The sequence below is a fragment of the Herpailurus yagouaroundi genome, unplaced genomic scaffold, assembly GCF_014898765.1.
Source record: "Herpailurus yagouaroundi ecotype Mexico unplaced genomic scaffold, PumYag 189, whole genome shotgun sequence".
NCBI classification, from domain to species: domain Eukaryota; kingdom Metazoa; phylum Chordata; class Mammalia; order Carnivora; family Felidae; genus Herpailurus; species Herpailurus yagouaroundi.
This window is the reverse complement of record NW_024412420.1, coordinates 15,541,900-15,569,557: the sequence shown is the minus strand read 5'-3', so window position 1 is coordinate 15,569,557 and position 27,658 is coordinate 15,541,900. Positions and strand designations below refer to the sequence as shown.

General features: G+C 55.7%; 2 protein-coding genes and 1 long non-coding RNA gene across 4 annotated transcripts; 2 read left to right on the top strand and 1 right to left on the bottom strand.

Annotated features, from left to right (window-relative positions):
* Positions 1–11,451: 11,451 nt before the first annotated feature.
* Positions 11,452–14,257, bottom strand: LOC121044988 (uncharacterized). Its single transcript, XR_005797565.1, has 2 exons — positions 14,144–14,257; positions 11,452–13,113 (listed from the first exon to the last, which is right to left on the bottom strand). It is a non-coding gene; the product is annotated as an uncharacterized LOC121044988 (long non-coding RNA).
* KRT15 (keratin 15) lies at positions 13,614–27,279 on the top strand. Of its 2 annotated transcripts, XM_040497522.1 has the most exons (12): positions 13,614–13,794; positions 19,340–19,343; positions 20,363–20,378; positions 21,132–21,133; positions 23,108–23,522; positions 24,405–24,487; positions 24,628–24,784; positions 25,269–25,430; positions 25,517–25,642; positions 25,838–26,058; positions 26,367–26,392; positions 26,925–27,279. In XM_040497522.1, exons 1-12 carry the CDS (start codon positions 13,629–13,631, stop codon positions 27,014–27,016), a joined length of 1,470 nt encoding a protein of 489 aa, XP_040353456.1. In that variant the 5' UTR covers positions 13,614–13,628; the 3' UTR covers positions 27,017–27,279. The 2 variants fall into 2 exon arrangements, with proteins under 2 accessions (XP_040353456.1, XP_040353457.1); XM_040497523.1 differs by lacking the exons at positions 13,614–13,794; positions 19,340–19,343; positions 20,363–20,378; positions 21,132–21,133 and having other exon boundaries at positions 22,937–23,522.
* On the top strand, positions 14,043–17,946 carry KRT19 (keratin 19). Its single transcript, XM_040497524.1, has 6 exons — positions 14,043–14,542; positions 16,259–16,341; positions 16,570–16,726; positions 17,031–17,192; positions 17,307–17,432; positions 17,563–17,946. Exons 1-6 carry the CDS (start codon positions 14,126–14,128, stop codon positions 17,815–17,817), a joined length of 1,200 nt encoding a protein of 399 aa, XP_040353458.1. The 5' UTR covers positions 14,043–14,125; the 3' UTR covers positions 17,818–17,946.
* Positions 27,280–27,658: the final 379 nt, after the last annotated feature.

The window sequence follows — 27,658 nt, the reverse complement described above, 5'->3', positions numbered from 1 at the left end:
CAAACATTTCTAATAAATTTGAACTTGATAAACGAGCGATGTCTTGCAATTCGAGTAGTCTGTGACACCAAATGTCACATGATCACAACTGAGCCAGTGGCTCTTCTCTCTCTGTCTCTGTCTCTCTCCCACTGTGGGATTATGGGTGATCGTCTCCCGTGCTCAGATGCTCAGTCTCAGGCCACGGGATCCGGCCGCAATCAGTGAGTTTTCAGAACGTTGGAAGGTGTCCACGGTGGCACTAGAGTATTTTTTGTCACTTCCAAGCACCTGTGGGCAATCCTTTGCTTTTCCATCCGAGAGTCAGCTTAGGAATGCTTTGCTTCATTCTAGGTCAGGCTGCCTGCAGATACAGACCCTTTCCTCTGCTGCCTGATTGACAGTAACATGAAATACGGTATCTGACAAGAGTTTATTAATACTGTACTGTAGTCAACAGCTGTGTGAGTGTATACAATGGCCCCCATGCAGAAAAAGGTTGAAAGGGAAGGTGGTAAGAAGAAGGACATGATTATGGTGGAAGTTAAGAAGGAAATCATCGAGAAGTATGAACAAGGTATGCAAGTGGCCAAAATTGCAAGATTTTACAAGAAGTCTACGTCTGCATCTTGTCTGCAGAGGAGGCGGAGAAAAAGGCAGAGGAATCCCTCACTTCCGATGAGATTAGGGAGATGAGTAAAATGTGGGAAATGGTGCAAAATTTGTAGAAAAGCACCACCCAAATAAGGCTGTAGCAGTGTGGGCAATGAGTCTGTTTAACGACAATGCAATGTCACATTTCCATGAAATCCTCAAAAGGAGGCAAAAGATGTCATTGGATGGGTTTCTTGTTAAAGGTGCACAAAAAGAAAAAGGTTCCACTGAGCCAATAGATAGCAGTGATTCCATTAGTGATAGTGAAAGTCGTCCTCCACAATAACCCTCCTGTCTCTTGTCTCCCTCACACCAGCCACAAAGGTTTTCAAAGGTAAGTGCAGGTGAATTTGTTTATACTTTGTATTTTCTTTATTATTTTGTATTATATTACAGAATTGTGATTATTTTTATATGACTATTTTTGGGTTGTAGAATGAATCATCTGAGTTTCCATTATTTCTTGTGGGGAAATTTGCTTTGATATACAAGTGCCTTGGCTCACAAGCATGTTTCCAGAACAAATTATGCTCGCAAACCAAGGTTTTACTGTACAAAGAAATGGTAGTCTTCCTGCCTCCTTTGAATCCAGTGTCCCAGCTCCTGCTCCAAGCAGCATCCTGTGCTGTAACATTCTGGTGTGCTTTTCTAAAGATATCCTTGTGGGATATCTGCCTGGCTCAGTCGGTTAAGCACTGACACTTGATCTCGGCTCAGGTCATGATCTCATGGTTTGTGCAATCAAGCCCCACCTTGGGCTCTGCACTGACCGCAAGGAGCCTGCTTGGGATTCCTCTCTCTGACGTTCCCCGCCTCCCTCCCCTCAAAATAAATAAATAAACTTAAAAAAAAAAAGATATCCCAGCATTTACAAACCTATATGTGTTTGTGTTCTCTCCTGGAGCACACGCATGAAGGGTAACAAATGATACACATTACTGTGCCTCTTAATTTTTCAACCTTTCTGATGGTTACACAGTAATCCTATTGTATAGAAGTATCACATAATGGATATTTAGGTGTTTCCACTCTTTTGCTATTACAAATGTCACTGCAATGAATATCCACGACATCATTTTGCATGTGTGCAAAAGTACCCCAGCAAGATAAACACCTGTCAGAGAGGTTGGTCGGTCAAAGAATTAGATTTAAAATTGTGATAGGTGTTGGCGATCACTGTTCATACTGTTTACACTGATTTTACCGCCAGCAACAATGTGTGGGTGTCTGATTCCCCATATTCTCAACAAAGGGTAAGAGATCAGCCCTTTTCAATCTTTGCCAGTCTGACACACGTAAAAAATGAGATTCACGATAGTCTAACTTTGCATTTCTCTTACCGTGCGCGAGGCAGAACATTTTCCTATGTCTAAATGTAATTTGTGTATTCTTTTCTGGGAACTGTTGGCTCATATTATTTGCTCTTTTTTTTTTTTTTCCTCCTGGGTTATTGGTCTCTTAGTCAGTTATTTGTAGGAACTCTTCATATATCTTAAGGATATTGGCTGTTGGCCCAGGATATATCTTCCCTGCACGTATCTTCCCTATGGCTGTTACCACAAGGTCTTTGGTGAAAGTTTCCTGCTTATCACTTTCCACCTTTGACTCTGGTTACTTGTCTATTTGCCTTATCTCCTCTATAATTATCTCCATATGCCTGGTGCCTTGCACTTGCATGGTCTGGTTTAAAGCATATAAATTCCATGCAAGATGAATTCCCATTCATGTTAGGAGACCATTGTCCTTGGATTTATTGCATTGATTCTGCACATCTTGCAACCAGAGGCTCTGAGTTGGACTGGTTACGGTCTATCTTTTCAAGGATGCTTTACTAGCCGGCTGCCTTGGAGGGAAGAGATAGCATCTCCCACTTGAGCAGAGGCAGGCTATTTTTTCTTGTTCTGCATAATAATGATGATACTTCCCTCTGGAGCAAAGATCGCACAGCTTTGCTTGCTGCTTGTTATAAAAGATTTGGTTTCCCAGCACTTGGGCTTTCTCAGCTGTGATTCCAAGCCCAACGCACATGGAGCACCAGCTGGGTCAAGCTTTGCATCACCCCGTAGTACTTGATAGGGCAAGAGGAATCAACACAAACACACATCTCCAGCTTGCTTGCTGTGCCTTGAATAATCAGGTCCTTTGTCTCTGATCCAGCAATGTCTGTTCTGCCAGCGTCCATAAAACTGGGGCGGGCTAACTTGTTAGCTTGCCAAAAGAATAAGTCTCAGACCTTTATGGCTCTTGACAATTTGGCAGCTGGGCAAGGTGAGGCTTTGATCACCTGAGCCCAAGGTCACCCAGATAGAAAGTAGCAAAGCTGGGCCTGGAATTGGGTCTCTTATGTACCCCACCCCTGAAGTTTTGGCTGTGCATAGCCTTCCCCTGCTGGCGGGTAAACTGACTATGGCTAGGCTCTCAGGCCGATTTATGTTTGTGTCACTCCCACACCTCTTGCATGGTTTTAACATGGGGGTTCTAGGCATCTCATTCTTGCACTAGTGGTTCTCAAGCTGTAGTGAGCCCCTGAAGCACCTGAGGGGCACCCCGGAAATGCAGATTTATTAAAAGTGTAGGCTCACCCACAGAGATTTGATTCAGTAACCCTGGGGTGGGATCTAGGCACCAGCATTTTAAACAAATCTCTCAGCTGATGCTCTCCCTGCGGGGGGTGTCTAAGGACCACGGGCTGAGAGTCACTGCCGTGAACAGGCTGTCACTGCAGGTTCGTGCGCAGAGTGACTCGATTGAAGCTGTCTGGAGATGGATGAGCCTGGAACTGGGAGAGGCACCACGACCAGCTCTGAGGGAGGCGCCCTGGATTAGGGGGGCCCGGGATTGGGGGGGGCGGCAGAGGGAAGGAATAGAGGAGGTATTGGGACACACAGCTGGGACGGCAGCCCTGTGTTCCCAGCCTTGGGGCAGTCTGACTCATCTCACACTTTGCATGTGTCACCTCTTGACTCAAAAGCCATTGTCGTTACTGCAGGAAAAAAAAAAAAAATCCAGTGACCTGGTCTGCAAGGCTCTTCCTTGTCTGAGTCGGGCCAGCTCTGCAGCCCCCACAGCCTCTTTGGCACAGAGATTAGACCGAATGCCACAGGGCCAGACCTCCTGGGTTAAAATCCAGCTCTGTCACTTTCCAACCTTTAAGCTTAAGCAAGTTCCCCTCAGTTTCCTAGTCAGTGAAAGGGGGATGTTGCTGTTTGCCACAAATGTGGAGTCTTGATGATTGACATGCGTTAGTGCATTCCAGGCCTTCCAGTCAGGCCTGTAGTAAGGACTCAGTAGATTTGGGCTTTTTTTTTTTTCCCCCGGGATCTTTCTTCTTGGAACTTTCTTCCCATCTGCCACCTCTGTGTCCTCCACTCCCTTCACTGCTTACGGCAGCTCACCCTGGGCTCTCAGAGCCCTCCTCCTCCAGGAGGCCCTCTCTGCTCACCCCTCTGCCTCACTCCGGGTGCTGTCCTTCCCTGAGCTCCAGCAGCCCTCTGCGATCTGCGATCCGCGTCCCTCCTCTGGCCCTGGCCTGCCACCTGCTCTTGTCAGGAACCTGTGGTGTTTACCTCCTTCTCCTCCGCAAGCTCAGATCTTCCCCTCGGGGCAGACAGCCTGGATCCAGGACACCTGCCTGCCCGGAAACCAGCTGTGTGGCTCAGGCAGGTAGAGTCCCCGCTCCCATCAGTTTTGCTAAAGCACCGGCTATGGAGCTTTAAAAGAGGGAGACCTGGGGCGCCTGGGTGGCTCAGTTGGTTAAGTGTCAGACTCTTGATTTCTGCACAGGTCATGGTCTCACGGTCCTGAGATTGAGGCTCCACCCCCCCCGGTCAGCGCGGCTGCTTGGGATCCTCCCTCTCCTCTCTCTCTCAAAAATAAATAAACATAAAAAAATGAAAATAAAAGAGGGAGACCTTCTGCTTGAGCAAAATCCTACAGGAAGCTGTGTGTAAAGCCAGTGAGGGTGGAGCTAGCTGCTCTGGGTGAAGGAGTGTGCGTGAGTGTGCACACACGTGTGTAGGAGCCTGTGAGTGTATGAGTAAGTGTGCGAGTGTATGTGAGAGCACGTGAACACATGACCAGGAGTGTGGAGAGCAGGCGAGTGTGTGTGTGTGCGTGTGTGAAGGGTGTGTGTGCGTGTGTGCCCATGTGAGGGTGTGCACGTGTGTATGTGTGAACGCACAAGGGTGTGGGCGCGTGTGCGCGGAGTGTGTGAGCGTGCGTGTGGGGGGGCACGTGTGCATGTGTATGAATGCTTGAGTGTGGGCGCTCGCCGGTGGGTATGCCCAGGGCTCTGTGGGCCAGGCAGGAAAACTTCTGGGCGAGGGGGTTTCTACACTCCGGTCTTAAAAGTGCAGGCGTTCGTCTGATGCGTCTTTCTGGGCTCACAGTAGATGCTTTCTCAGTGGTCAGGATGAGGGTAAGGACAAGGTAAAACAGGCCTGGCAAAACTGGCAAGTTATGGGTTCCTGAAGCTTCTCCTCCCCCTCCCTGAGCTCAAACCCTTCCTTCAGAAACTCCAGATACAGATCTCTCTGTCCCAAGGCGTTTGTTTGGTTTCTGTGTGCAGGGGCCCTGCCTTGTGTTTACTGAGCTAGGACTGGTGTCTTTGGTGGATGTTCTGGTCTCCACAGGCCCCTGTCCTAATCCCACATGGGGCCTGCAGAGGAAGGACCCCCCTCTCCAACTCCAGCACATTCCACTGGAGGGGGGCTGGGTCTCAGGCAGGGACTGGAGGGCTTCCTGGCAGTGGCTCCAGAGCTGCTTCCCGGGTCGCTTGGCACTGGCCCAGCCAGAAGGCCTCAGGCTGGTGCTTGGGCAGCTTGGCGAGGGCTGGGGCTGGCATCTGATAGGTCCTGCCTGGAATAGCAGTGCCCAAGGGAACCAATACGACTTTGTCCTCTGTTAATGTGTGTGTGTGTGTGTGTGTGTGTATCTTGGGCGGCGTGTATATTCCCTCCCCAGAAACTACCCAGTGATCAAAATGCCCCTTAGATACCAGGCCTCTAGTAGAGGGTGGGCCTCACTCGCTCTTTCTCTGGGAATAGGGCATCTCCCGAATCAGATCCCAGCCCCAGTCACTCCTGTGATCCCTAGCTTCCGTCAGCCCACCTTGTTATGGGTTCTTTGCTGTGTCTGTGTAATGAATGTTTACCCTGAGGCCAGGGCTCAGCATTCTGTCTCTAGAGAAGCTCTCAATTCCAGCTGCTCCCAAGAATGTCCTTCTTCTTTCTGCCTGTCTTCCTGTCTGGGGAGGAGGCAGCTTTTTCAGAAACTCAGCTAACCCAACCTTCCCTACCCCAAGCCTGCTGGGCCGCACTTGCCAACTTGAAGGCAGCAGAGCTTGGGGGCAAGTTGGAATTGAAAATATAAAAACATCCCTCACCTCCGATAATAGAGGTGATACATGTTCATTGTTGCTTTGTTGAAAACTTAGAGAACCACAGGTCAGAGGTCACCCCCCCCCCCCCCCCCCCCCCCCCCCCCTGTGGGCCTGTGAGGGAAGGGCCTGCGTGGGCACAGCCTCTGTCCTTCCCCCTCCCGTGGTGGGTGTCTGTGCAGCCAGACAGGGGCACAGTGAGTACTTGGTGAGTAGAACTCAATTAGAACCTAATTCTGCCAGGGGCGCCTGGGTTGCTCAGTCGGTTGGGTGTCCGACTTCGGCTCGGGTCATGATCTCATGGTTCGTGGTCTCGAGCCCCGCGTTGGGCTCTGTGCTGACTGCTGGGAGCCTGGAGCCTGCTTCAGACTTTGTGTCTCCCTCTCTCTCCCCCTCCCCCGCTTGTGCGTGCGCTCTCTTTCTCTCTCCCTCTCAAAAATAAATAAACATTAAAAAAAAAAAAAGAACCTAATTCTTCCAGATTATCCAGTTCTGGGGACAACCCTGGGGTGACCACTGTCTGTCTGGAGGGGGATGGGATAAGCCATGGCCTCAGACCAGTCCTCTGACTGCAGTGCAAGTGCCAGCTCAGGCCTGAAGTTAAGAGTCACCTGGATGCCTCTTCTTCCCGCTGCTTCAGGGGACCCCACTGGGCGGGACCCCAAAGCTGGCCGGGTTGGCTTTGCTTTCAGAATGTCCCCAGGCCACTTCCCACACGCCGGCCCACATGACCCCAGAATAAGCTCTCAGCATCTCTGCCTGGGCTTCATAAGAGCCTCTCCTCGGATTTCCAGCTTCCACCCTTCCCCACCCTCCCCATCCATCTGCAGGGACTAGCCCCAGGGCTCCTGGTGCTGCTCTGATCAAAGCTCCCAGCAAAAAAAAAAAACAAACAAACAAACAAAAAAAGCCCAGCCCCTGAGAACAGAACTGGATCCCCTCCTGCTCCTTCTCTCGCCTGGCCTCCTCTGGGCCTCTTCTCCCGCACACCCCTCCTCCGGGGCACCCCTCCCAGCTAGGGGGTGCTGGGTGATCCCGGAATACACCTGGCTCGTTCTTCCTCAGGGAGCAGAATTCCCTCCGCCTGGCTCCCCCAGGGGTCTGCAGGCTCCTTTGCCTTCATTCAGATCTCTCTATGTGCCACCTCCTCTCTTCCCGGCCTCTCTCCGCTGGTGGCCCCTCACCCCTTCCCTGATTAGCTCTTCCCCATGCACCCCTCATTGCTGGAATTAACCTTGTGCTGCCCCACCCAGATTGAAAGCTCGGCAGGGCGGGGGTTTTTTGAACATTTTGTTCCTGAAGCCCAGAGTCCAAAAAGTACCTAGCACATAGAGGGTGGTTCATAATTACCGGTTGAATGAAAAACAAGGGCTTCTCCTTCTCCTCTTTCCCAGCAAATACCCATTAAACATTCACCGGGGCTGGAGTCGACCCTGGAACCAGATGCAGTGGTGAAGCTTGGAAGTCCAGTTGGGGAGACAGAGCTGTGCATCTAAGGTGGTGAGTCCCGGGGGTTGTCAGGGGTGGGGGGCAGTAGTGGGAAAAACTGGCCCAGTCTGAGTGCATCAGGGAGGACGTCCCAGAGGAGGTGATGCCTAAGCTGAGGGCTTGGCTTGAAAGAGGAACTGCAGTTCCTGGCGTCTAGGGAAAGGGAGGGGGCTGGTGGGGAGGGAGGATTCTTCAAGTCTGCGGAAGGTCCTGGTCCCTCCTGGAGGCAGGGATGTCGCCCCTCATGGCCACGTGTCAACCTCTGGCACACAGTAGGTGTTCGTGAAAACTGCCGAGGTAGCCAGTGTCCTGGAGCCACACCTGATTTTGAGGAAGGCATTTCAGCTGCTGAACAGGAGCCTTGTGGGGGGCAGGGGCGTGGTAGGGGTGAGGTTGGCAAGGGCTGGGCAGAATTCCCCTAGGGATTCAGAGGATCAGATGAGTTTTGACATGGAAAGGGCCCCAAGTTCCAGAGTCTTTGTCGCTGCTTCCCTGGTGGGAAGGAAGTCAGCTGACTGGAAAGGGAGCTGAGGATCGAGGCCCATCCAGGTGGAATCAGGGCAGGCACCAGTCTTCTTTCTGTCTGTCTGTCCCGGGTCTGGCCCTCCTGGCATCCTGGCCCCGGTGGGATGGGCTGAGGCTCCGCACTGGGCTTCAAGTGGGGCCCGAATAGTCTAGGGCCAGGGCAAAGGCAGAGAGAGGCCTCCTGGCCGAGGGGCCGACCTGGCCCCTCCTTGTGTGCACAGGACCCTGAGCCTGGTCACGTACACCGAGCCCCTCGGGAGGGGTGGGGTGGGAGGGAGAGGCACCCGGTGTTCCCAGAGTGTGGAATGTGGCACCTGGGGGGAAGCTGGCCCTCTCCCTTCCCCCACTGCAGGGACAAGGGGCCCCCCCCCCCCCCCCCCTTTGGCCCTGGTTCCTGTCAGGCTGGTTTTTCCTCCCCTAGGGACTTGAAGAGGAACACCAGGGGCCATCCAGACCGGCCTGCTCTGCCCCACCTTTTATGGGTTCCCACTTGTGGAAAGTGACGAGATGAGCAGTCACAGAGGCAGCCAGACCTGGGCTGCTGGCCTTGGGTCCCCCTGCCACCACCCACCTGGCCTGAGCAAGCTCTTCAGAGCATGGCCAGTATTTTTTGTCTTCGTCCTTCACGACCCAGGCTCGCTCCTAGGCTCCCAGGACTACATTCAGGCTCTGTTTATCTGTAATGATCTCAGCAGACCCGAAACTGGTCTCCCCACCCCAGACCACGCCCCACTCCCGTGTGCCCCCCGGGCCCCGGGGCCCCCCCCCGCACCTGGAACCCGCAGCAATTTCTAAAGCATACATTTGACTACATCACATCGATGATTAAAATAACCTCCTGTTGTCTTCAGGATCAAGTCCATCTCGTTGGCTGAGCTGACAGCCCCTTCCTCCCACCCCTGCCCTGACCCCTGTCCTCCCTCACATAGTCCAGCCGGACCGAATTGCCAGTGGTTCTCCAAGCTGGCCAAAGTGATTCCATTCTTCCAGGCCCCTGTTCCCTTGCCCCCTGCCTGATAAACACCTACTAGTCTTTTAGCCTCTTGCTCAAGGGTCGTGCCCCCTTAGGAAAGCTGTCTCGATGCTCCCAGGAGGAAATGAATGCTCTCCCTTTGCCCCCACTTGCTCCTGTGCAGACACGATTCCCAGCACTGACACACTTGATTATACTGATCTGTTTGAGGCCTAAACGCCTACTGGCTCAACAGTTCTAGAAAGATGGCCCACATAGTGGCTACTCACTCCCACACCTCTAGAAATCCTCCCAGTTATTTCAGAAGGTCCTCAGAGGGACGCCCCCATGTGCTGACAAGGTGGCTGCTGACCGTAGGCTCATGTGGGGTACACTCTGCTTCTCCCCAGCTCTGGCCCCGCCGGTCCACGTGCACTACCTAGGGTCAACATCCGTGTCCATGCTGGCAGGCCTTGTCTGGGTGCTTCTAAAGCTTCTGGTCCTTGGGGAGCTAGAGCAGGGGTCTCCCCCACCCTCCCTGTTTCACCTCATTAGGCCCGAAGGAGCCCTCCTGCACCCAGGCTCTCTCCAAGTCCCTCTTGAAAAGTTTCTGCCACATCTTCCCTTCTACCCTCTGGCTTCATAAAGAGGGAAAACCCGTGCAAGGGACCCCAGGGGTGGGGACAGGACTTAGAAAGCTTTTTGGGGGGGCTGTCTTTTCCCCACATCTGCTGCTCCCCTTTCCAAAACTTCCTCTCTAGTGTATGAGTGAGACAAAGACGTCAGTGGTGTGTGGATGGAGGGGAAGAGGTATTTACTCTATTAAATAAAATCAGTTCTAAATGTCCATCATGTAGTGTTTCTTAAGAAATTATTGCCTGCTGGGGCGCCTGGGTGGCTCAGTCGATAAGGGTCCAACTCTTGATTTCGGCTCAGGTCATGATCTCATCGTTCGTGAGTTTGAGCCCCTGCATCAGGCTCTGTGCTGGCAGTGTGGAGCCTGCTTCAGATTCTCTCTCTCCCTCTGTGCCTCCCCAACTTGTCCTCTTTCTCTCTCTCTCTCTCTCTCTCTCAAAATAAATAAACTTAAAAAAAATTATTGCCTATTAATGCGTAACATGAAACAAGTTACACGTAAATACATCCTTGTAAAAATTAGAACAGCAGATGGGGCGCCTGGGTGGCTCAGTCGGTTGGGCGTCCAACTTCAACTCAGGTCATGACCTCACACCTTATGGGTTCGAGCCCTGCGTCGGGTTCTGTGCTGACAGCTCAGAGCCTGGAGCCTGCTTCGGATTCTGTGTCTCCTTCTCTGACCCTCCCCCGCTCGTGTTCTGTCTCTCAAAAATAAATAAACATTAAAAATTAAAAAAAAATTACAACAGCAGAGATAAGTATGGGTTGCCTTCACTCAGCTTCTCTCCAAGGAAATCCTTGTCTTTGGTCTGGAGCACGTCCTCCCGCACCTGTGTGCTTACATGCATATTCATATGCATACGGAGAAATAGCCATCTTTTTAAAAAATGTTTATTTATTTTTGAGAGAGAGTGACAGAGCATGAGCGGGGGAGGGACAGAAAGGGAGACACAGAATCGGAAGCAGGCTCCAGGCTCTGAGCTCTCGGCACAGAGCCCAACGCGGCGCTCGAACCCCAAACCGTGAGATCACGACCTGAGCCGAAGTCAGACGCTTAACCGACTGAACCACCCAGATGCCCCCCGAGGTCCACTACTTACCTGCAGGACCTTGGTCAAGTTTTTAACCTCTTTGAGCCTCAGCTGATCCTCAGGCCGGATCAGCTTTTCTTGTGACATATGGATTATTAATTCATAGGTGTCACCTGAGAAAAGATTCCATGGTCCAGTATATTTGGTAAATTCTGGTTGGACAAAGTTAAATAATAATACTTATAATACATGATAATATATATCATTATAAGTATCATTATATAATCCTATCAATATATTGTTACAAGTAAATGATAATATAACAACACATACACTATTTATTATGTAATGATTGTTGAATATTGTGATATTACTATTTCATAATTAAATTATATAATAACATTGTTTTGAGTGCTTACTATTTGTCAGACGCCCTTACAAGGACCATCTCATTTAACCCTCAAAACAACGCCATAAAGGAGGTTACTATTATTATCTGTGTTTTACAAATGACGGACTAAGGTCATCAGAGCCTTTGGTACCACGCACTGTCACTCTCTAAGAGGGAGTGGGGACAAGCAGTATTTCTGATGTTTGTCAGTGGATCCCCTTTTCCCAAAGGGATGTCATGGTGCTGGGGCTTTGTAGACATGAGGTGGGGGAGGTTGGGCAGGATCCGGTCTGGGATTCTCTCATGCTTTAACATTCCCTTCCCACTCCTGACGCTGTGTGCCCCTCCCCTGGAGGCGAGGGAACCTTGGCGTGGGGACCAGGGCTTGGGAAGGGAGCTCCTCCGTCAGGTTTTGCCCTCCAGCAGCCAGGGGCCGATCAGAGACTCAGGGCTGTGGGCAGTTCGTTACTGAATGGGAACAGCAGCTTGACCCCTCAGTTACATCTCTGGGGACAGCGGTCCATCCAGGTTGTTAGCTCCTGAGTTCTTGATGTACCAGAGAACTGGTCCAAAGCCATGCAGCTCAGGGTGGAAGGTGTTGGGCACTGTTCTGGCTGGGGAGCAGGGGAAGGGGATTCTTCCTGACCCCCCTTGCATTTCAGCCTGGGGTTTACTGCCCTTGGGGTTGGTATAAGATTTTGGAAATGGGACCCAAAGGAGTTGTTCTGGAGCTGCGGCTTCGTTGGAAGGGAGAGCGGAGCCCCTGTCCCACCCCAGAGCCCCGGCCGCCGGGCTGAGGGGTGAGAGGCTGGAAGCCAGGCTCTGACACAGCTGGCTGTGGACCTGCCAAGTCATTGCCCCTCTTGGAGCCTCTGTTTTCTCCTCTGTAAAATGGGCTGGGCTGCTGTGAGGATCCAATCAGACCTGAAAAGATGTAGGCTGTACTCCCCTCAGTCAGTTGTTATGATTATGGCCCTGGGGCTCGCACGGGACACTCTAAGCTCCTCTGGAGTTTTGGGAGCTCACAACCCCTTAATATTTGGGGGTGGGGGGCTTTGGTCCTATTCTTTTGTTTCCTAACACAAAGCTCCTTCCCAAAGCCTCCTATCAAGCCAGAAGAACAGAGATTCCAGCTCGGGCTTGGTGTTCCTAGCAACCATCTGGCCCATGAAGAGCAGGCCTCCTTCTCTGGGTCAAATAAAGAGTGACTCACCTCAGCCCAGCCCTGGCGGCTACAACCTTTGTGAAGGCCCACCACACCCTGCTTTCAGGGCCTGCCTTGGGTCACACCCGTCTTCTTTTCACCTTTGGGCACCCCAGACCCACTTACAGGTCTGATTCACTAGTTTAAACAGCCTCAGGCTGGCCTTCCTGAGTGGCTCAGGGCTCTTGCTGGTGGGTTAGGGGTGTGTGTAGGCGGTTTCCTGTCCCCTGCTCCTGGCTATAAGTTGGTGGCTGGAAGGCAGTTTGTTGGGGACTGGTTTCAGAGGCCTTCCTTTAGCCACAGGGGACCCAGGTGATGATATGTAGAAAGGAGGACTGAGATTTCACGGGGGAAACTGAGGCACGTTGACGGGAAGTGACTGGCCCATCTCCCTAACAGCATCTCAGAAGGGCTTAGGGCCTCGGTCCTGTGACTGAGTGACCGCTCTGACCTAAGGAACCATGGAGACATTTCTGAGGAGGGGTGAGGTCCTTGTGGACAGGAACTGGGGTGAGGCACAGGCAGTGTCTGGCAGGGGGCCCGGCCTTCCCAGGCGATGAAGAAAAGGTGGAATTGTTGAGCGGGATGAAGAGGGGTGAAGAGCGGGGCTGGGGGCTGTGTGTGGAGACGAGGGTTCCTTCCCCTATGATCCAAGCTCTTCACTCCGGCCATGAGAACCTCCGGAGAGCCTGGCAGTTCAGCCATTCGTCCATGTCTGAGGCTCCGGGATTCAGCCTGATACCCTCCTTCCAGATGCTCACACGGAGGGAGGGATTCCACCCCATTTCTGTCTCTGGGTGGCAGGCGCTACATGTCTCATGGGCAAGTTATTTGCTTCCTTCAGGCTCAGATTCCCCATCATGGATTTCAGGAAATCTGTGTTGAATGAATGCATGATTTGCGGGCGGAGGGTGGGGGCTGTCCTGGAGGGGGTAGGTGGTAAGAGGCCCCCAGGGGGTCTGCCCCAGGTGGGGTCAGGCTTGAGCCTGGGGTTCCCAAGAAGCCCCATATAGCCCAGCTGCAGAAGCCTCCCAGCAGCCAGCAGCTGTTCTCAGGAGCCTGCTCTCCGCCCTCCCCATCCCCCGCGCAGCCCCAGCCCCAGCCCCAGCCCCAGCCCCCGCCCCCAGCCCCAGCCCCAGCCCCCGGCCCCAGCCCCAGCCCCAGCCCCGGGATTTGTATGGCTCCAGCGGCCGGCAGCTTTGTCTCAGAAGGCCAGCAGCAACAGTCCCCTCCTCTCTGGGAAAGAGAGGGAGTCAGGGTGTGGGTGATCCCCACGGGGCTGTAATTCCAAGTGGGGTGTAGGAATCTCCTGAATGTACTGGAAGGAAGGGTTAACTTAGACCCCCAAGGAAGGGGCTTCAGAACATAATTCTAGAGGGGGCCTCTGAGTGATGGGGGGAGGGGGAGGACTGGGTGTAGGAGTCTACTGTCGGAAGGACTTAATTCCTGGAGGGGGTGTCAAACCTGGGGAAATCTTAATCGGGGAGGCCCAGAATGTGACTGGGAGGGTGTCCTTGTGTTGTGATGGGGTGAAGAAGGGAAGGAGTGTGACGGGAGGTGCTCCGTCGGGGCTCTGGAGTGGGCAGGGGTGGGGCACTTCGAGGGGGGAGGGTGGGGGTGGGGGTGAACACTGTCTCAGGCCCCTGGGAGGGAAGAGCTGGAGGGAAGAGCTGGAGGCAGAGCCGCCAAGAATCGACCAATGGGGAGAGTGCCCGTATTTGCACTCTGGAGCTTGCAAATTCCTCGGGGCTCAGATATCCGCCCTGACGCCCTCCCCCCTCCCCCTCTCCCTGCCCCCGCCCGCCTAGGGCATAAAAGGCGCCAGGTGAGGCCCTCGCCACTCCTCCCGCCAAGCGATACGCTACTGAACTATTCCCGCTGCGTCCCCATGGCTTCCTACACTTACCGCCAGTTGGCCACCACCTCGTCCCTCGGGGGCCCGGGCAGCGGCTCCCTGCGCTTCACGGCGGGAAATGTCTTCCGCGCGCCCAGCATCCATGGGGGTTCGGGCGGCCGCGGCGTGTCCGTGTCCTCCGCCCGCTTCGTGTCCTCGTCTTCCGGGGGCTACGGCAGCAGCTTTGCGGGCGGCCTGGCCGGGTCCGACGGCCTCCTCTCCGGCAACGAGAAGCTCACCATGCAGAACCTTAACGACCGGCTGGCCTCCTACCTGGACAAGGTGCGCGCCCTGGAGGAGGCCAACGGCGACCTGGAGCAGAAGATCCGCGACTGGTACCAGAAGCAGGGGCCCGGGCCCTCCCGAGACTACAGCCACTACTTCAAGACCATCGAGGATCTGCGGGACAAGGTGGGCGGCGGCCCAGCTTCGGGAGGTGCACCTGTCGCGCAGACCCAGCCCCGCGGGCCGGGCGAGGCCCGAGGCGGGCACGGCGGGCACCGGAGCCACCACCCGACAGGGCAGGGCGGTAGCGAGCCCGTTAGGACGTGGGAGGGCCGCAGGGTGGGGCAGAGAGCTGGGGGCAGGTGAGCGGGGGCAGGACAGTGGGACAGGAAGTGGAGGCTGGGGCTGAGGGAAGGGGGTGGGGTGTGCAGCTGCGGTGGGGGCGGGGCTGGAGGGTGGGGAGGTCTGGGAAAGGGGGTGAGAAGGAGTAGGAGGAGGTGGGACAAGGCTGTGGGCTGTCCGGAGGTCTGGGCCAGAGGCTGCAGTCACAGACAAGAGTTTGGCCTGGGAGGGACCCATCCGCTGCTGCCCCCGGCGTGGGCCCCTCTGCATTGCATTCCTCTGGTGGGGCAGGTCTGCTTTCCTTCACGCTCGGGCTGGAGCCCCTCCTGCCCCGCCCAAGAGGGCCACCCGGATTTAGGAAGAACTTCTAGGAAGAATGGGAGGGGACAAATGCTGTGGCCCAAAGACCTGGTGAAGGCGGGACACACTCAGAGGCCCCGGGGGTCCTTTTCAGCAATAGTTCTGTGTGGGTGGAGAGTCCTGGGGTTGGGGGGGTGGACCACAGGTCTTACAGGGAGCCCCGAGGCCATGCGGAACTGAGACCTCTGCCTTGAAGAAATGTATCAGAAGCCAGTGGGACATTTAATGGTCCCACATGCTGGGTCTCCAAAGCGGGCCCGGCGCCTGCCCTGTGCCCAGCATGGTGCGGGCCGCTAGGGGCATAGAACAGATAGGCCAGACTTCTAGACGAGGGGGGACAGCTAGAGATGTAAACAACAAAGTAGAATACTGCTTGCACACTTTAAAAATTGTAACCTGCCGTAAGAAATACATTTCAGGGTGTTCTCGCTCTGTGATGCACAGAGCGTTCTCGCTCTGTGATGCACACACCCAAAATGGAAGCAAAGCTTTCTTGAAACAATTCTTACCCTGCTGTGGTCCATCTCTTCTCATATTTTATATTCTGTTCAGTTTCATTAAAAAACTATGCAAATCACCACTCACTGTACTGGGTGACTAATGAGCCATGACCTGCTCTTTGAAAAACATGAACCCAAGTACCATAATCCATGATGTGAATATGCCCATCACATCAGAGGGACCTCAGATGGGGGTCAATTTGGACAAGGACTCCTGAAGTTCATTTCCACCTCTGTAAGATAGGCATACCCACTGACCTGGCATGAAAGATGAAGTGCAAAGTGCTTGGCACATAATAGATGCTCAACACATGGGAATTCGCTTTCCTAAAGCAGATTGTGCTTTGCACGGGGGGTTCAGAGAAAGGTAACCCAATACGCCATCTGGTTTGCAGATCATTAGCGTCTGCCTCCCGACCATTTAGAGTACAGGTCTCAGATGCTTTCCTCCCAGACTCCCCTCTGCCCTCCCACACCCGTCCCCTACCCCCTGGCTCAGCAGTCCCTGACCACGGTTTCTCCTGCTCTAGCTCCTGGGCAGGGACTGACTTCAAGACCTCCCAGAGAGCAGGCCAATGGTCAGCTGAGTCTCTAGGGGGTAGGGGCACACCCATTTGTTTTCGTCTGTCTTCTGGGAAGAAAGTGGGTGGACAGAGCCAATATGCTGAGCTGGTGCCAACCTCCTGCCTCTGTCTTCCAGATTCTCGGTGCCACCATCGAGAACTCCAAGATCGTCCTGCAGATTGACAATGCCCGTCTGGCTGCCGATGACTTCCGCACCAAGTGAGTATGTGTTTGCCCTGGAGGGCTGCAGAGGGGGCAATGCCAGGCCCTTTGGGGGCTCGGTGCAGCGGGGGACTGCTCTCTGTCCTCGCTCACCCCAGCTGGCCTGGAGTAAGCCCCACCACCTCCACGGACTCCTGAACCATGAGGAGAGTTCAGGGAGGACTCCTGAACTCTGCAGGGGTTCGGAGGAAACGCTGGCCTGACTGCACCTATTTCCTCTGAAAGGCTTGAGATGGAGCAAGCCCTGCGCCAGAGCATGGAGGCCGACATCAACGGCCTGCGCAGGGTGCTGGACGAGCTGACCCTGGCCAGGACCGACCTGGAGATGCAGATCGAAGGGCTGAAGGAGGAGCTGGCCTTCCTGAAGAAGAACCACGAGGAGGTGGGTGTCAGGCTGCGCCTCCTGTCCATCCCACTCCAGCTTTCCAGGGCTGAGGACACTTTTTTGTCCTGTATCCTCTTGACCATGGCTGCACTTGCTGTACCCTCGGCATGGCCCCGGGCGTGGAGCAGGGCTTCCGGGGGTTCCAGCAGCGGATGGAGGCCACCTTGTCTGTCCTGCGGTGGTGGCTCCTGGTCTGCACCTGAAAATCAAGCCCTTTCCGCCTGGGGGACGGGGGAGTGACTTGGCCCAGGCCCAGCAGGCTCTGGGCTCCGACATGCCCATCTCTGCTGTGTCTTTCCAGGAAGTCAGTGCCCTGAGGGGCCAGGTGGGTGGCCAGGTCAGCGTGGAGGTGGATTCTGCTCCGGGCATTGACCTTGCCAAGATCCTGAGTGACGTGAGAAGCCAATATGAGGTCATGGCTGAGAAAAACCGAAAGGATGCTGAAGACTGGTTCACCAGCCGGGTACGGCGAGGGGAGCGGGTGCCCTCTGGGGAGGTGGCAGGGAGAGAGGGCTTTGTGCTCTCAGACAGAGGTCTGCCTCAGTGCTGACTCCTTCTGCCTCCTCTCTTATTGCAGATGGAGGAGCTGAATCAGGAGGTGGCCGGCCACACAGAGCAGCTGCAGATGAGCAAGACGGAGGTCACCGAACTGCGGCGCACCCTCCAGGGTCTGGAGATTGAGCTGCAGTCGCAGCTAAGCATGGTTTGTGCCCCCTGCCCCGTGGGATGCACGCCGGGGCCCTCGCAGCCTTGCGCAGCCCGGGCCGTGGCTGTGCCCATGCCCTCTCTGGGAACCGGTCTCCGCTGAGTCTGTTCCCTCTCCCTGCTCTCAGAAAGCCGCCCTGGAAGGCACGCTGGCGGAAACAGAGGCCCGCTTTGGAGCCCAGCTGGCCCAGATCCAGGCTCTGGTCAGCAGTATGGAAGCCCAGCTGAGCGACGTGCGTGCGGACACTGAGCGGCAGAACCAGGAGTACCAGCAGCTCATGGACATCAAGTCACGGCTGGAGCAGGAGATCGCCACCTACCGCAGCCTGCTGGAGGGACAGGACGCCCAGTACAACAACCTGCCCACCTATAAGGCTCTCTGAGTCCGGCAGCCTCCTGAGCTTCCTGCTGTCCCGCAGAGAGGTTCCCCTGGGGAGGGGCATGTGGGAAGGGACGGGCCCTACCCCCAGCTCTTTCCCTGACCTGCCAATAAAGCTTTATGACCCAAGGGAGGAAGGATGTTGGGTTTGTTGTTTCAGCCCATAGAGATGGGCCAGGACTTGGTCCTGTTAAGGTTTTATTTGGATCAGAGTGCACCCTGTCCTAAGAGAGGGAAGGGGTGGGGTACACGCTAACTCCTATGGTCGTGGTAATTCCTGTTTGCGGAACTTTTCATTTATCAAACCTGTTCCTTGAAACAAGCCTGTGATGGGGGCTTAGTCGGTTGAGCGTCCGACTTCGGCTCCGGTCATGATCTCACGATTCGTGGCTTCAAGCCCCACATCGGGCTCTGTGCTGACAGCTCAGAGCAGCCTGCTTCAGATTCTGTGTCTCCCTCTCTCTCTGCCCCTCCCCTGCTCGTATTCTGTCTCCCTCTCTCAAAAAAAATGTAAAAACAAACTTGTGAAGCAAGCATTGCTCCCATTTTATAGAGGGACAAACTAAGGTTCAGAGAGGTGAAGTGGTTTGTTGTGTGTGTAACTGTTCCAACATGGCAAAGGTGGGATTTGAAACAGTGTGTTTTTTTCAAATTCAGTTTTTTCAAATGTTTATTTTTGAGAGACAGAGTACGAGTGGGGGAGGGGTAGAGAGAGAGGGAGACACAGAATCCGAAGCAGACTCCAGGCTCTGAGCCGTCAGCACAGAGCCCGACTCAGGGTTCCAACTTGTGAACCGTGAGATCATGGCCTGAGCCGAAGTCGGACACATAACCTACTGAGCCACCCATGTGCCCCCAGAGTTAGTTTTCTTTCCACTTTACTCCCTCATGGGTGGGTGTGTGTATTTGTGTGTTGGAAATTAATGTTTATTTGAGCACTTAGTATGTGCCATTTAATCAAACAACCCTCAAAGGTAGTTAAGTAGGAGTACGCGTCGTATAGAGCAGGAAACGGGGAAGTTAGGTAACTTGTCCAAGGTCACAGAGTGTCTAGGTTTCCTGCTTACTAGCTCGCCGGGCCACCTGGTACCCCAGTCTCCTAGGATTTGACACTCCCTTGTGCTGGGTCCTCAGTACCTTCGGGTCTTGTTCCGTGTGAAGTCCTAGGACCGGGATCCCTTGGGGGCAGCTCCTTTTGATAACATTTCTTCACCAAGCCAGGAACGGGGGCAGGCATCCCACTGAGAAGGCTGAAGAGAGTGTACCTGTTGGTGTGCATCTGTGTGCGTGCATGTGCTAACACATTCATGCATTTCTGGGCAGCCCCACATAAGCCCCCTACGCCCACCAGCTCATACCTGGGCCCAGAGCCTGGAATGGGACCCGGCCGTGACCTGGACCTCCCGCACAGACCCCCAACCTGGCTTGCCTGAGGCTGGTCCCAGGCCAGCAAAAGAACGTAAGTCCCAGCTTCCTGGTAGAACTCTGCCCTTGTGGGGGTGTGGTCTTGCCCCTGTGGTTTACAGTTCAGCTGCCAAGAATTGAGGCCAATTAAAGGTAAATAAGTACTTCCCCTTGGCTGAGAGGTTCAGCCTGAGTGGGTCTGTTAGGTCCCAGGGATCTGCCTGACGGCAGGTCCGCTCTGCGAAGGGAGGGGGTCAGGTGAGGAGCACTCTACCCCCTGCCCCCAGAAGGGCTCCTGTAGGGGACTGAAGTGGACACTTGTCTGCTGTGTGTGTCCCGCACTGTGCTAAGGAGCCTGGGATCCAGGCATACCCTGTGCTGATGATCCTGAGGTGGTGGTATTTCTAGTTTTCTGTGGGTCGTAGAGGGGTTTGTTAGCTTGCTATAAGTCAGAAATGGGGACCCCAGAGCTCAGATCTCTCTCGGGGTCTGGAGCCCCTCTGCCACCTCCCTAGCTGTTCTGCCCTGGCCTCCAGCATCTATGACCACTCCCCACGCCCCCACCCCCTCCACCTCACTTAACGTTAGGGGCCCGGCCTCACTTGGAGGCTGGGTCTGTCCAGAGATTTCTGTCCCCTGTTCCTGAAAGCCTCTGTTGTCACAGCTGAAACCCTCCCCTATGCCCCAGAGGCCCCTGGAATGTGGTGTGGGGCGGGGTCTGGCCTCACACAGGTGGGTCAGGTGACTGGGTTGCAGGTCTGGGTATCGGGAATGAAGCCTTCCTTTGTGTGTGTGTGTTGGGGGGGGGGGCAGGGGCACTTTTCTGTCTCGGTCTGGGAGCTGAAACTAGGGGTACTGTGTTGACAGAGTCTGGACTAGGGGAGAGGGAGGGGGAGGGAGAGAGAAGGGGAGAGGATTTAGAGGGTGGGTCTTTCCATCCCCCCTGGGCATTGCATTATGACCACTGGGTTTGCAAAGCATTTCCTGTCAGTCATGTGGCTCCATCCCTGTGAGTCAGACTGGGCAGGAGTTATTTCCATTTTCCTGATTGGTAGACTGAGGCTCAGAGAGGAGGCTGCATTACCCAAAGTCCCATACTGAAGTCAGCCACATACCTAATAGAGGAAGAATTATCCAGGCCCCAGGACGTGTGCTCTCTCCGTCCTGACACCTCCCTGGTGGGGGAGAAGTGGGGGGGCAGGTGAGGGTGGATTTATGGAGACCACACCCTCACGTGTCATTGAATGTTAACGGTGGCCCTGTAGCAGGACTCCGTGTTCATGGCTCCAATGGCTCCGTGATTTCTTTTTGTTTGTTCTGGTAAAATACACATATAATTTACTCTCTTAACCATTTGAGAGTCTGTGGTTCCGTGGCACTGACATTCACACTGTTATGCAACCATCACTATTGTGTATGCTCCTGTGTCCGTCTTGTAAAACTGAAACCCTAAGTCTGTTAAATAGTAACCCCTTGTGTGATTCTGACTATTCTAAGTACCTCATATAAGTGGAAAAATGGCCCAATTTTAAGTCGGGAACCTGGCTCCACGAGTTTGAGTCACACCCAGAGGTGGAGTCCAGCCCAAGGCTTTTTCCACTGGGCTGCTCGTCCAGGAGAGAAGGCCCCGAGACAGCCTGTTTGCAGTGGGCAAAGGACAGAAACTAGCACAGCATGGGTGGGCTGCCTGGGGCAGGGCCCCAGGCTGCAGCCTGGGCCGGAACCAGGTAGAGCTGGGTCCCCACCCTTGCCTGGCCTCTCGACCCACTGCTAATGAGCAGGAAGCAAGGGGCCTCAACCTTGACCTTGCAGGAGCTGTTTGCACTGAAACCAGGGATTCGTGACTGGGACAGCTCCTGCCCCCGGAGAGGCCTGATGGTGTGTAAAAGCCCCCTTTTGAGGGGTGCTGGAGAGGAGTCAGGGTGCGGATGAGGGGCTGGCCAGGTGCCCATCCCTCCCTCAGCCTGGAGTGATGGCGTGTAATTGTTCCTGTGTTAATTGCTGGGGCCGTGATGTCTGCAGAGACTTTAATGAGCTGTGGCTGATCTGACTTTGATTATTTTTCTTTCAGAGGGAAAGACAATGTCCTCCCGCCCAGGAGACAATACTGCACTGTCTGGGCACAGTGCTCAGAGGCCCAGCTCAATCACCCCCTCCCACCCAGGCCTGTCTCTCTTACCACCCTAGCTCAGATGGCAATCCCGGGTACTGAGCCACACTATCTGCTTCCTTAGAAGTTGGGGAGCCAAGAGGAGGCAGGATGGGGGCTCTCAGGTCTCAGGTGGAAGCTGACAGTGCCCCTTGCCACAGGAACCTGTCCAAGGTTTCACAGCAGTAATTGACGGAGCCAGGAATTGAACCCAGGCCTTAGGGACTCTGGAGCTCTATCCACCTCCGTGTGCTTCAACCCTGGAAAAGGTATCGTCCTGACTCTCCAGATCAGCCTTGCTTACCTCCCCAAACCCAAGAGCCCTGGAGCCGGGGCTAGAGGGTCAAGCCGTGCCTCCAAATGGCACTACCCACATGTAACAGGTATCCCTGAAAGCCGGCCTCTGGGTTGGTGGCAGAGAAAAGGGCTTTCCTGAGTGTTTTGCTCCCGCCTCTGGCCTCAGCATCCTGCTCTGTAAAGAGGTGTCTTCCAGTCGGCCTGCCAGGCCTCCCAATCTCCTCCCTCCCAACACTCAGGCACGTAGAACCCTCCGGGTCGGTCCCTCCCCGGCCCCACAGCGCTTGACAGGACAAACGGAGTTAATCTGCCTTTGCTATGCAGGGACATGCCTCTCTCTGGAGAAGGCAGGGGCTTCCCAGACCAGGCTCCAGTCTTATCTGCAGAGGTTTGCCCCAACGTGTCCCAGGAGCAAGCAAAGGTTCAGTGACATGTGCAATTGGCAGGTGGCGGGATTATCAATCAGCCCCCTGTCAGCCCTGAGGCTCCTGGTCTTTGGGAGAGTGCCAGGGTGGTGGGGCAAGGGGCCGGTGGGGGCCTGGGGTGGGGAGGAGAGGAGGGGATGGAGGAGGAGAGTCCTGCTGTATCAGGGAAATGACGGATGTTAGCTTCTCTGATCACCTTAGCTGGAAATGCGCTCATGACCCCCTCTCTTGTCCTCAGCCTGTGCCCATGGGCCCTGCATTCATTCCTGGGTGTGCCTCTGCCCACCCATCCCCAGAGGCCACTGCTACCCCCCCCCCCCCAGCCCTGCAGGCTCACACATGGGGTCTGGGAGTGGGATGACAGAGCAGCGATAGGGAGGGGGCTCACAAACTGAGAGCATGGAGCTGGCCGCCTGGGGTGAGGGTCCTGGGCTGGAGGCAGCACAGAAAACTCCGGGAGGGCAGAGCTGGCCTGGGCTGCTCTACCCGTAGGCGGAGGCCTGGTAGCTGTGGAGTGACAGGAGATTTCTCCCCAGCAACTCTTCACGTTCTCCCGGGAGTGCAGACATGAACCTGCCTTCGAAGTGTTAAAACCATGGCCCCGGGGCAAAACACCATTCATTCTGAATCATCTCTTTTGTTGCATTTAAAAAAAAAAAAAAAAAGAAAGAAAGAAAGAAAGGAGAAACTCCACACCAGCCAGGCAGAGGTGTGCAGGCGGCTGTGTTTGAACACAGGAGTTGGCTTCCTTTTGGGGGAGGAGACGAGGTCCCACGACAACTCGGAGGGGTATATAAGGAGCCGCGGGCTGGGGGGGAGACATTCCTGGGGCCCTGCTTCCAGCCCAAGCCTGCGGCTCCAGCCTGCTGAGGACTCACCCGCTGCCCGGCCATGAGCACCACATTTCTGCAGACTTCTTCCTCCACCTTTGGGGGTGCCTCTACCAGAGGGGGTTCCCTCTGGGCCGGGGGAGGCGGCTTTGGTGGGGGGAGTCTCTATGGGGGCGGTGGAGGCCGCAGTATCTCGGCTTCTTCTGCTAGGTTTGTCTCCTCGGGGTCCGGAGGGGGCTACGGCGGCGGCGGCATGAGCTGCAGCTTCGGTGCAGGGGCTGGTAGTGGTTTGGGCGGAGGCTTCGGAGGTGGCCTCGGAGGAGGCTTAGGAGGTGGCCTTGGAGGTGGCTTTGGTGGGGGTTTTGGCGCTGGCTTTGGTGACTTTGGTGGCGGCGACGGCGGCCTCCTCTCCGGCAACGAGAAGCTCACCATGCAGAACCTCAACGACCGGCTGGCCTCCTACCTGGACAAGGTGCGCGCCCTGGAGGAGGCCAACGCCGACCTGGAGGTGAAGATCCGGGACTGGTACCAGAAGCAGAGCCCCAGCAGCCCGGAGCGGGACTACAGCCACTTCTACAAGATCATCGAGGACCTGCGGGACAAGGTGAGTCCTCCAGCACCAGAGAGAGGGGAGCAGGTGGCTGGCGCCCTGCATACATCTCCATCATCTTTCTTGCTGCCTCAAGGAAATCCTTTTCCTGCCCAGGCAACGACTGTCGGTGTATAACTTAGAGAGCAGGGAATGCTTTCCAGGTGCGGAGGCCAGCATACATCCGCTTAACTTGGCAGTGAGAATAATGCTCAGGAACTCTGGTCGGGGGAGGGTCCGAGGTGGGGGCAGTTACACACACCAAGCAGGGGTCTGCATAAAGCTCCCTTTTGCTTCTTTTGCAGGAACAGTTAAGGGTAGCTTCAGGAGCCTTGAATGCCAGGACCACCTCCCTCACCCTTTGAGGAGGTCTTTGGTGCGAAAAAGCTCTATTGGGACTTAGGAGACCTGGAACTCCTTATGTGCTCTGCCAGTTACTTACTCACCCTCTCTACTTACCTGGACTGGTTTCCTCAGCTGTAGCGTGCCTTCCTGCCCTGCCCTCCAGGGTCCTACTGGCTGTGGAATGTTCTGTGGGTCCATGGCTGTGTCAAGTGTTCAGGAGGCCAGTGACCAGGGGAGGCTGGCAGAATATTCCCGAGAAAGCTGCTGAACCCCACCGCACCCAACTCCTGGCCAGGCACTTCCCACAGGGGAGTCCAGGCACTCCTGGCTCCTTGGTTTTTCATGCCCTGGAGGCAGGAAGGGTGGTGTGGGCTCACACCAAGTATGGGCACTCGAGGTGAGGCTGAACTCTGCCCCGGGGAGGCTACAGGCCTCTGTTGCTCGTGTCAGAAGGGAGACTGTCAGTAAGGCGTCTGACCTGGGGTGCAGGGCGGGGAGAGCAGTAGGGAAGAGAAAACAGTACTCCAGATACCAACTCCCTGCCTCCTGCAGATCCTGGGGGCCAAGATCGACAACTCCCGGGTCATCCTGGAGATCGACAATGCCAGGCTGGCGGCAGATGACTTCAGACTCAAGTACGCTCCTGCCTCTCTCTCCCCTCCAGATTCACCCCCTTTCTTGGCCTTCTCTCCCTCTTCCAGCTCCAACAGCCCGCACCCCTACTCCAACAGCCCACAGCCCACTTCCTTACTCTGGGCTCCCTCTGTGTTCCCAGGTATGAGAACGAGCTGGCCCTGCGCCAGAGCGTGGAGGCCGACACCAACGGCCTGCGCAGGGTGCTGGATGAGCTGACCCTGACCAAGACCGACCTGGAGATGCAGATCGAGAGCCTGAATGAGGAGCTGGCCTTCCTGAAGAAGAACCACGAGGAGGTGGGGGCCGGCAGGGGCTGCTGGTGGCGGGGGGCAGAGTGGGATCATGGACACCTTCTCATCGTTGACCGAAGGGCTTGGCGGTTCAGATATGCTCCCCTCCACCAAAAACAGGGTGTGTCGCCACGGAGAGCAAGGGGTACTGTCCTTTGGGAACCCAGATCCCTTTCCTTCTTGGATCCATAGCCAGGCCAGGTGGTCAGTGGGACCCGCTGTCCTGATTTGTTTCATGAGCTCAGACAAGGGCCCTGCTGTCTTGAGTCCTCCCGTAGGACCTAGCAAGGAAGAGAGACCCTCAGAGCCAAGAGGCCCATGTGCTCAAACCTCTTCACGCTCACTGGGAAACAGAGGCTGGGGGGTGGGTATGCAGGAGGGCGAAGGGCATGTCGCGAGTCAGGCACGAAGCCGGGATTGGCATGTGGGAGCCCGCTCTCTGCCCCCTCTTCTGCCCTCCGTCCCTAAACGGGCCCCACCCACTCCGCAGGAGATGAAGGAGTTCAGCAGCCAGCTGGCCGGCCAGGTCAACGTGGAGATGGACGCGGCCCCGGGCGTGGACCTGACCCGCGTGCTGGCCGAGATGAGGGAACAGTATGAGGCCATGGCCGAGAAGAACCGCCGGGACGCCGAGGCCTGGTTCTTCAGCAAGGTGGGCCTGAGCTCACGGCCCCGCCTCAGCTCCCCACGTCTCCCAGGGTGCCTGTGGGCCTCACTGGTCTTGTGCGTGGCCTACAGACGGAGGAGCTGAACAAAGAGGTGGCCTCCAACACAGAGATGATCCAGACCAGCAAGACAGAGATCACGGACCTGAGACGCACTTTGCAAGGCCTGGAGATCGAGCTGCAGTCCCAGCTCAGCATGGTAGGGCCTCCGACCCCCCACCCGGCCACAGCCCAGCGCAGCTGGGCCTTTGCCACCGTCTGTGGCTCATTAAGTCTCGGGGTTCCCAAGCCTCCTCCCAGGGGGTTCTCTGCACTCCGTTCAACACCCTTCTGCATGACCGCGGCATCTTCCTTCCTGGCCTGATGTGGGGTCCGTTGACCACCCCCCCTCCAGAAAGCCGGGCTGGAGAGCTCGCTGGCGGAGACGGAGTGCCGCTATGCCACGCAGCTGCAGCAGATCCAGGGGCTCATCGGCGGCCTGGAGGCCCAGCTGAGCGAGCTCCGCAGCGAGATGGAGTGCCAGGACCAGGAGTACAGGACGCTGCTGGACATCAAGACGCGGCTGGAGCAGGAGATCGCCACCTACCGCAGCCTGCTGGAAGGCCAGGACACCAGGCAGGGGCCAGGGTGCAGGGGGAAGCCTGAGAGAGGGGCCGGTTGGGGTTGGGGTGGAGAGTCTTCGGGGGACAGCAGTGGGACAGGGAAAAGGAAACAGATGGGGTGTTAGTGTAGATCAGAATCTGTCTGCTTGGGGGTGGCAGGCCTGAACAGGTTCTCAGGACGTGCCAGCCTCTAGAGAAGTCAGATGTGCAGGTGGTGGGGGTGGGGGCCGCTGGAGAGGATTGCTTAGCCAGACACCGGGGCTCCCTTAGGGAGACCTGGGCTCATGCCCTCCCCTTACATCTGCTTCCCCTCTCTTTCAGGATGGCTGGCTTTGGCACCAGAGAAGGTAAGAAGGCTTAACTCTTCCTGCATGGGGCGGGGGGTTGGGGGGGGGGCGGGCAAGGCGGCTGTTGAAGCCACCGTTCCCCTTGGCATGGGGTGGAAGCAGGAGGAGGCCAAACATGCCAGTGGGGCAGGAACACACCCATTTCAGGTGATACCTCTTCCCCGGGGGATCCTCCATCAGCCCCAGTAGAGTCAGGGCTGAAGATTTATTGAGAACCTTCCGGGTTGAGCAGGCTTTGTCCAGGGCATAGCTTCCTCCAGGCCCCACCTTCCTGCACTTATGGGAAGAAGCCCCCAGTTACTACCTGTTCACCCTGACTTTCTTGCTCACTGTGGGGCGCGAACTGCCGCTGCCTGCCTCCATGATGAGTGGTTCACCGCCAGACCTCCTGGCCACTCTCGAGGGATTGGCCAGCGGCCATTCTCAGGGGTGCTGTCTGGTTCTCCCCGAGCTCAGCCAAGGTCCTGGCTGCCTTGGGAGGGCGAACAGCGAGGGTCCCCCCCCCCCCCAAGCTTGCTCCTTCTTTCTACAGCATCCCTGGGAGGTGGTGGCGGCAAAGTTCGCATCAACGTCGAGGAGACAGTGGACGGGAAGGTGGTTTCTTCTCACAAGAGAGAGGTCTGAGTGCCTGGCGCAGGAGAGACCTCCCTGACCACCCCCACCCTCCCCAGGCTGGATGGAGGACCGCCCAGAGGGGCCAGAAGAGCCAACCCCAGTCCCTGCTTTCAGAGGGTCCGGCTCTCCCTGTTGGGCACTCGGCATCCTCCCCCTCCCTCTCCCCACCTGCTCTAGACCAGGGACAGGCAAGAAGTAGCTGTATTGTGTAACGAGCTGGATCGTACCACGTCTGCCCATGCAATAAAGAATTGCTTTTCCTTTTGCAAATATCTCTTGGTAGTATGTCCAGTTTTTCTTGTTGGGGGCCTCTGTGGGCCTAGGACCCACATGATGACATCTCCTACTTTGGCCTCTTCCCTGCACCCAGGACCAATTCAGACTGTTCCGGTGACTTGATGTTCTGGCTCATTCCATCTAGTGATTATGGAAGCAGGAGACGGGGGTTGCCCTCAGAGCAGTTGGGTGCACCCGGCAGAGGACTTGTCACATCGAACAATTATTTAGCGGGCAACTGACTGTATAGGTCGTACTGGTTACCACCGTGTCGTTGGCACTGTGCCATGTGACCCTACCCCCGCGTCCTGTTTAAGGCAATTGTGGGCCATCAGGATTTATGATTCCCACCTTAGAGATGAGGAAGCCAGGGAG

Excerpts from the sequence above, each read along its gene's own strand:
- KRT19 (XM_040497524.1), top strand. The coding sequence starts at position 14,126 with ATGGCTTCCTACACTTACCGCCAGTTGGCCACCACCTCGTCCCTCGGG. Across the intron at positions 16,342-16,569 it reads GCCGATGACTTCCGCACCAA|GCTTGAGATGGAGCAAGCCC; the intron begins GTGAGTATGTGT and ends TTCCTCTGAAAG. Across the intron at positions 16,727-17,030 it reads TGAAGAAGAACCACGAGGAG|GAAGTCAGTGCCCTGAGGGG; the intron begins GTGGGTGTCAGG and ends GTGTCTTTCCAG.
- KRT15 (XM_040497522.1), top strand. The coding sequence starts at position 13,629 with ATGGGGGGAGGGGGAGGACTGGGTGTAGGAGTCTACTGTCGGAAGGAC. Across the intron at positions 24,488-24,627 it reads GCAGATGACTTCAGACTCAA|GTATGAGAACGAGCTGGCCC; the intron begins GTACGCTCCTGC and ends CTGTGTTCCCAG. Across the intron at positions 26,059-26,366 it reads CTGGAAGGCCAGGACACCAG|GATGGCTGGCTTTGGCACCA; the intron begins GCAGGGGCCAGG and ends CCTCTCTTTCAG.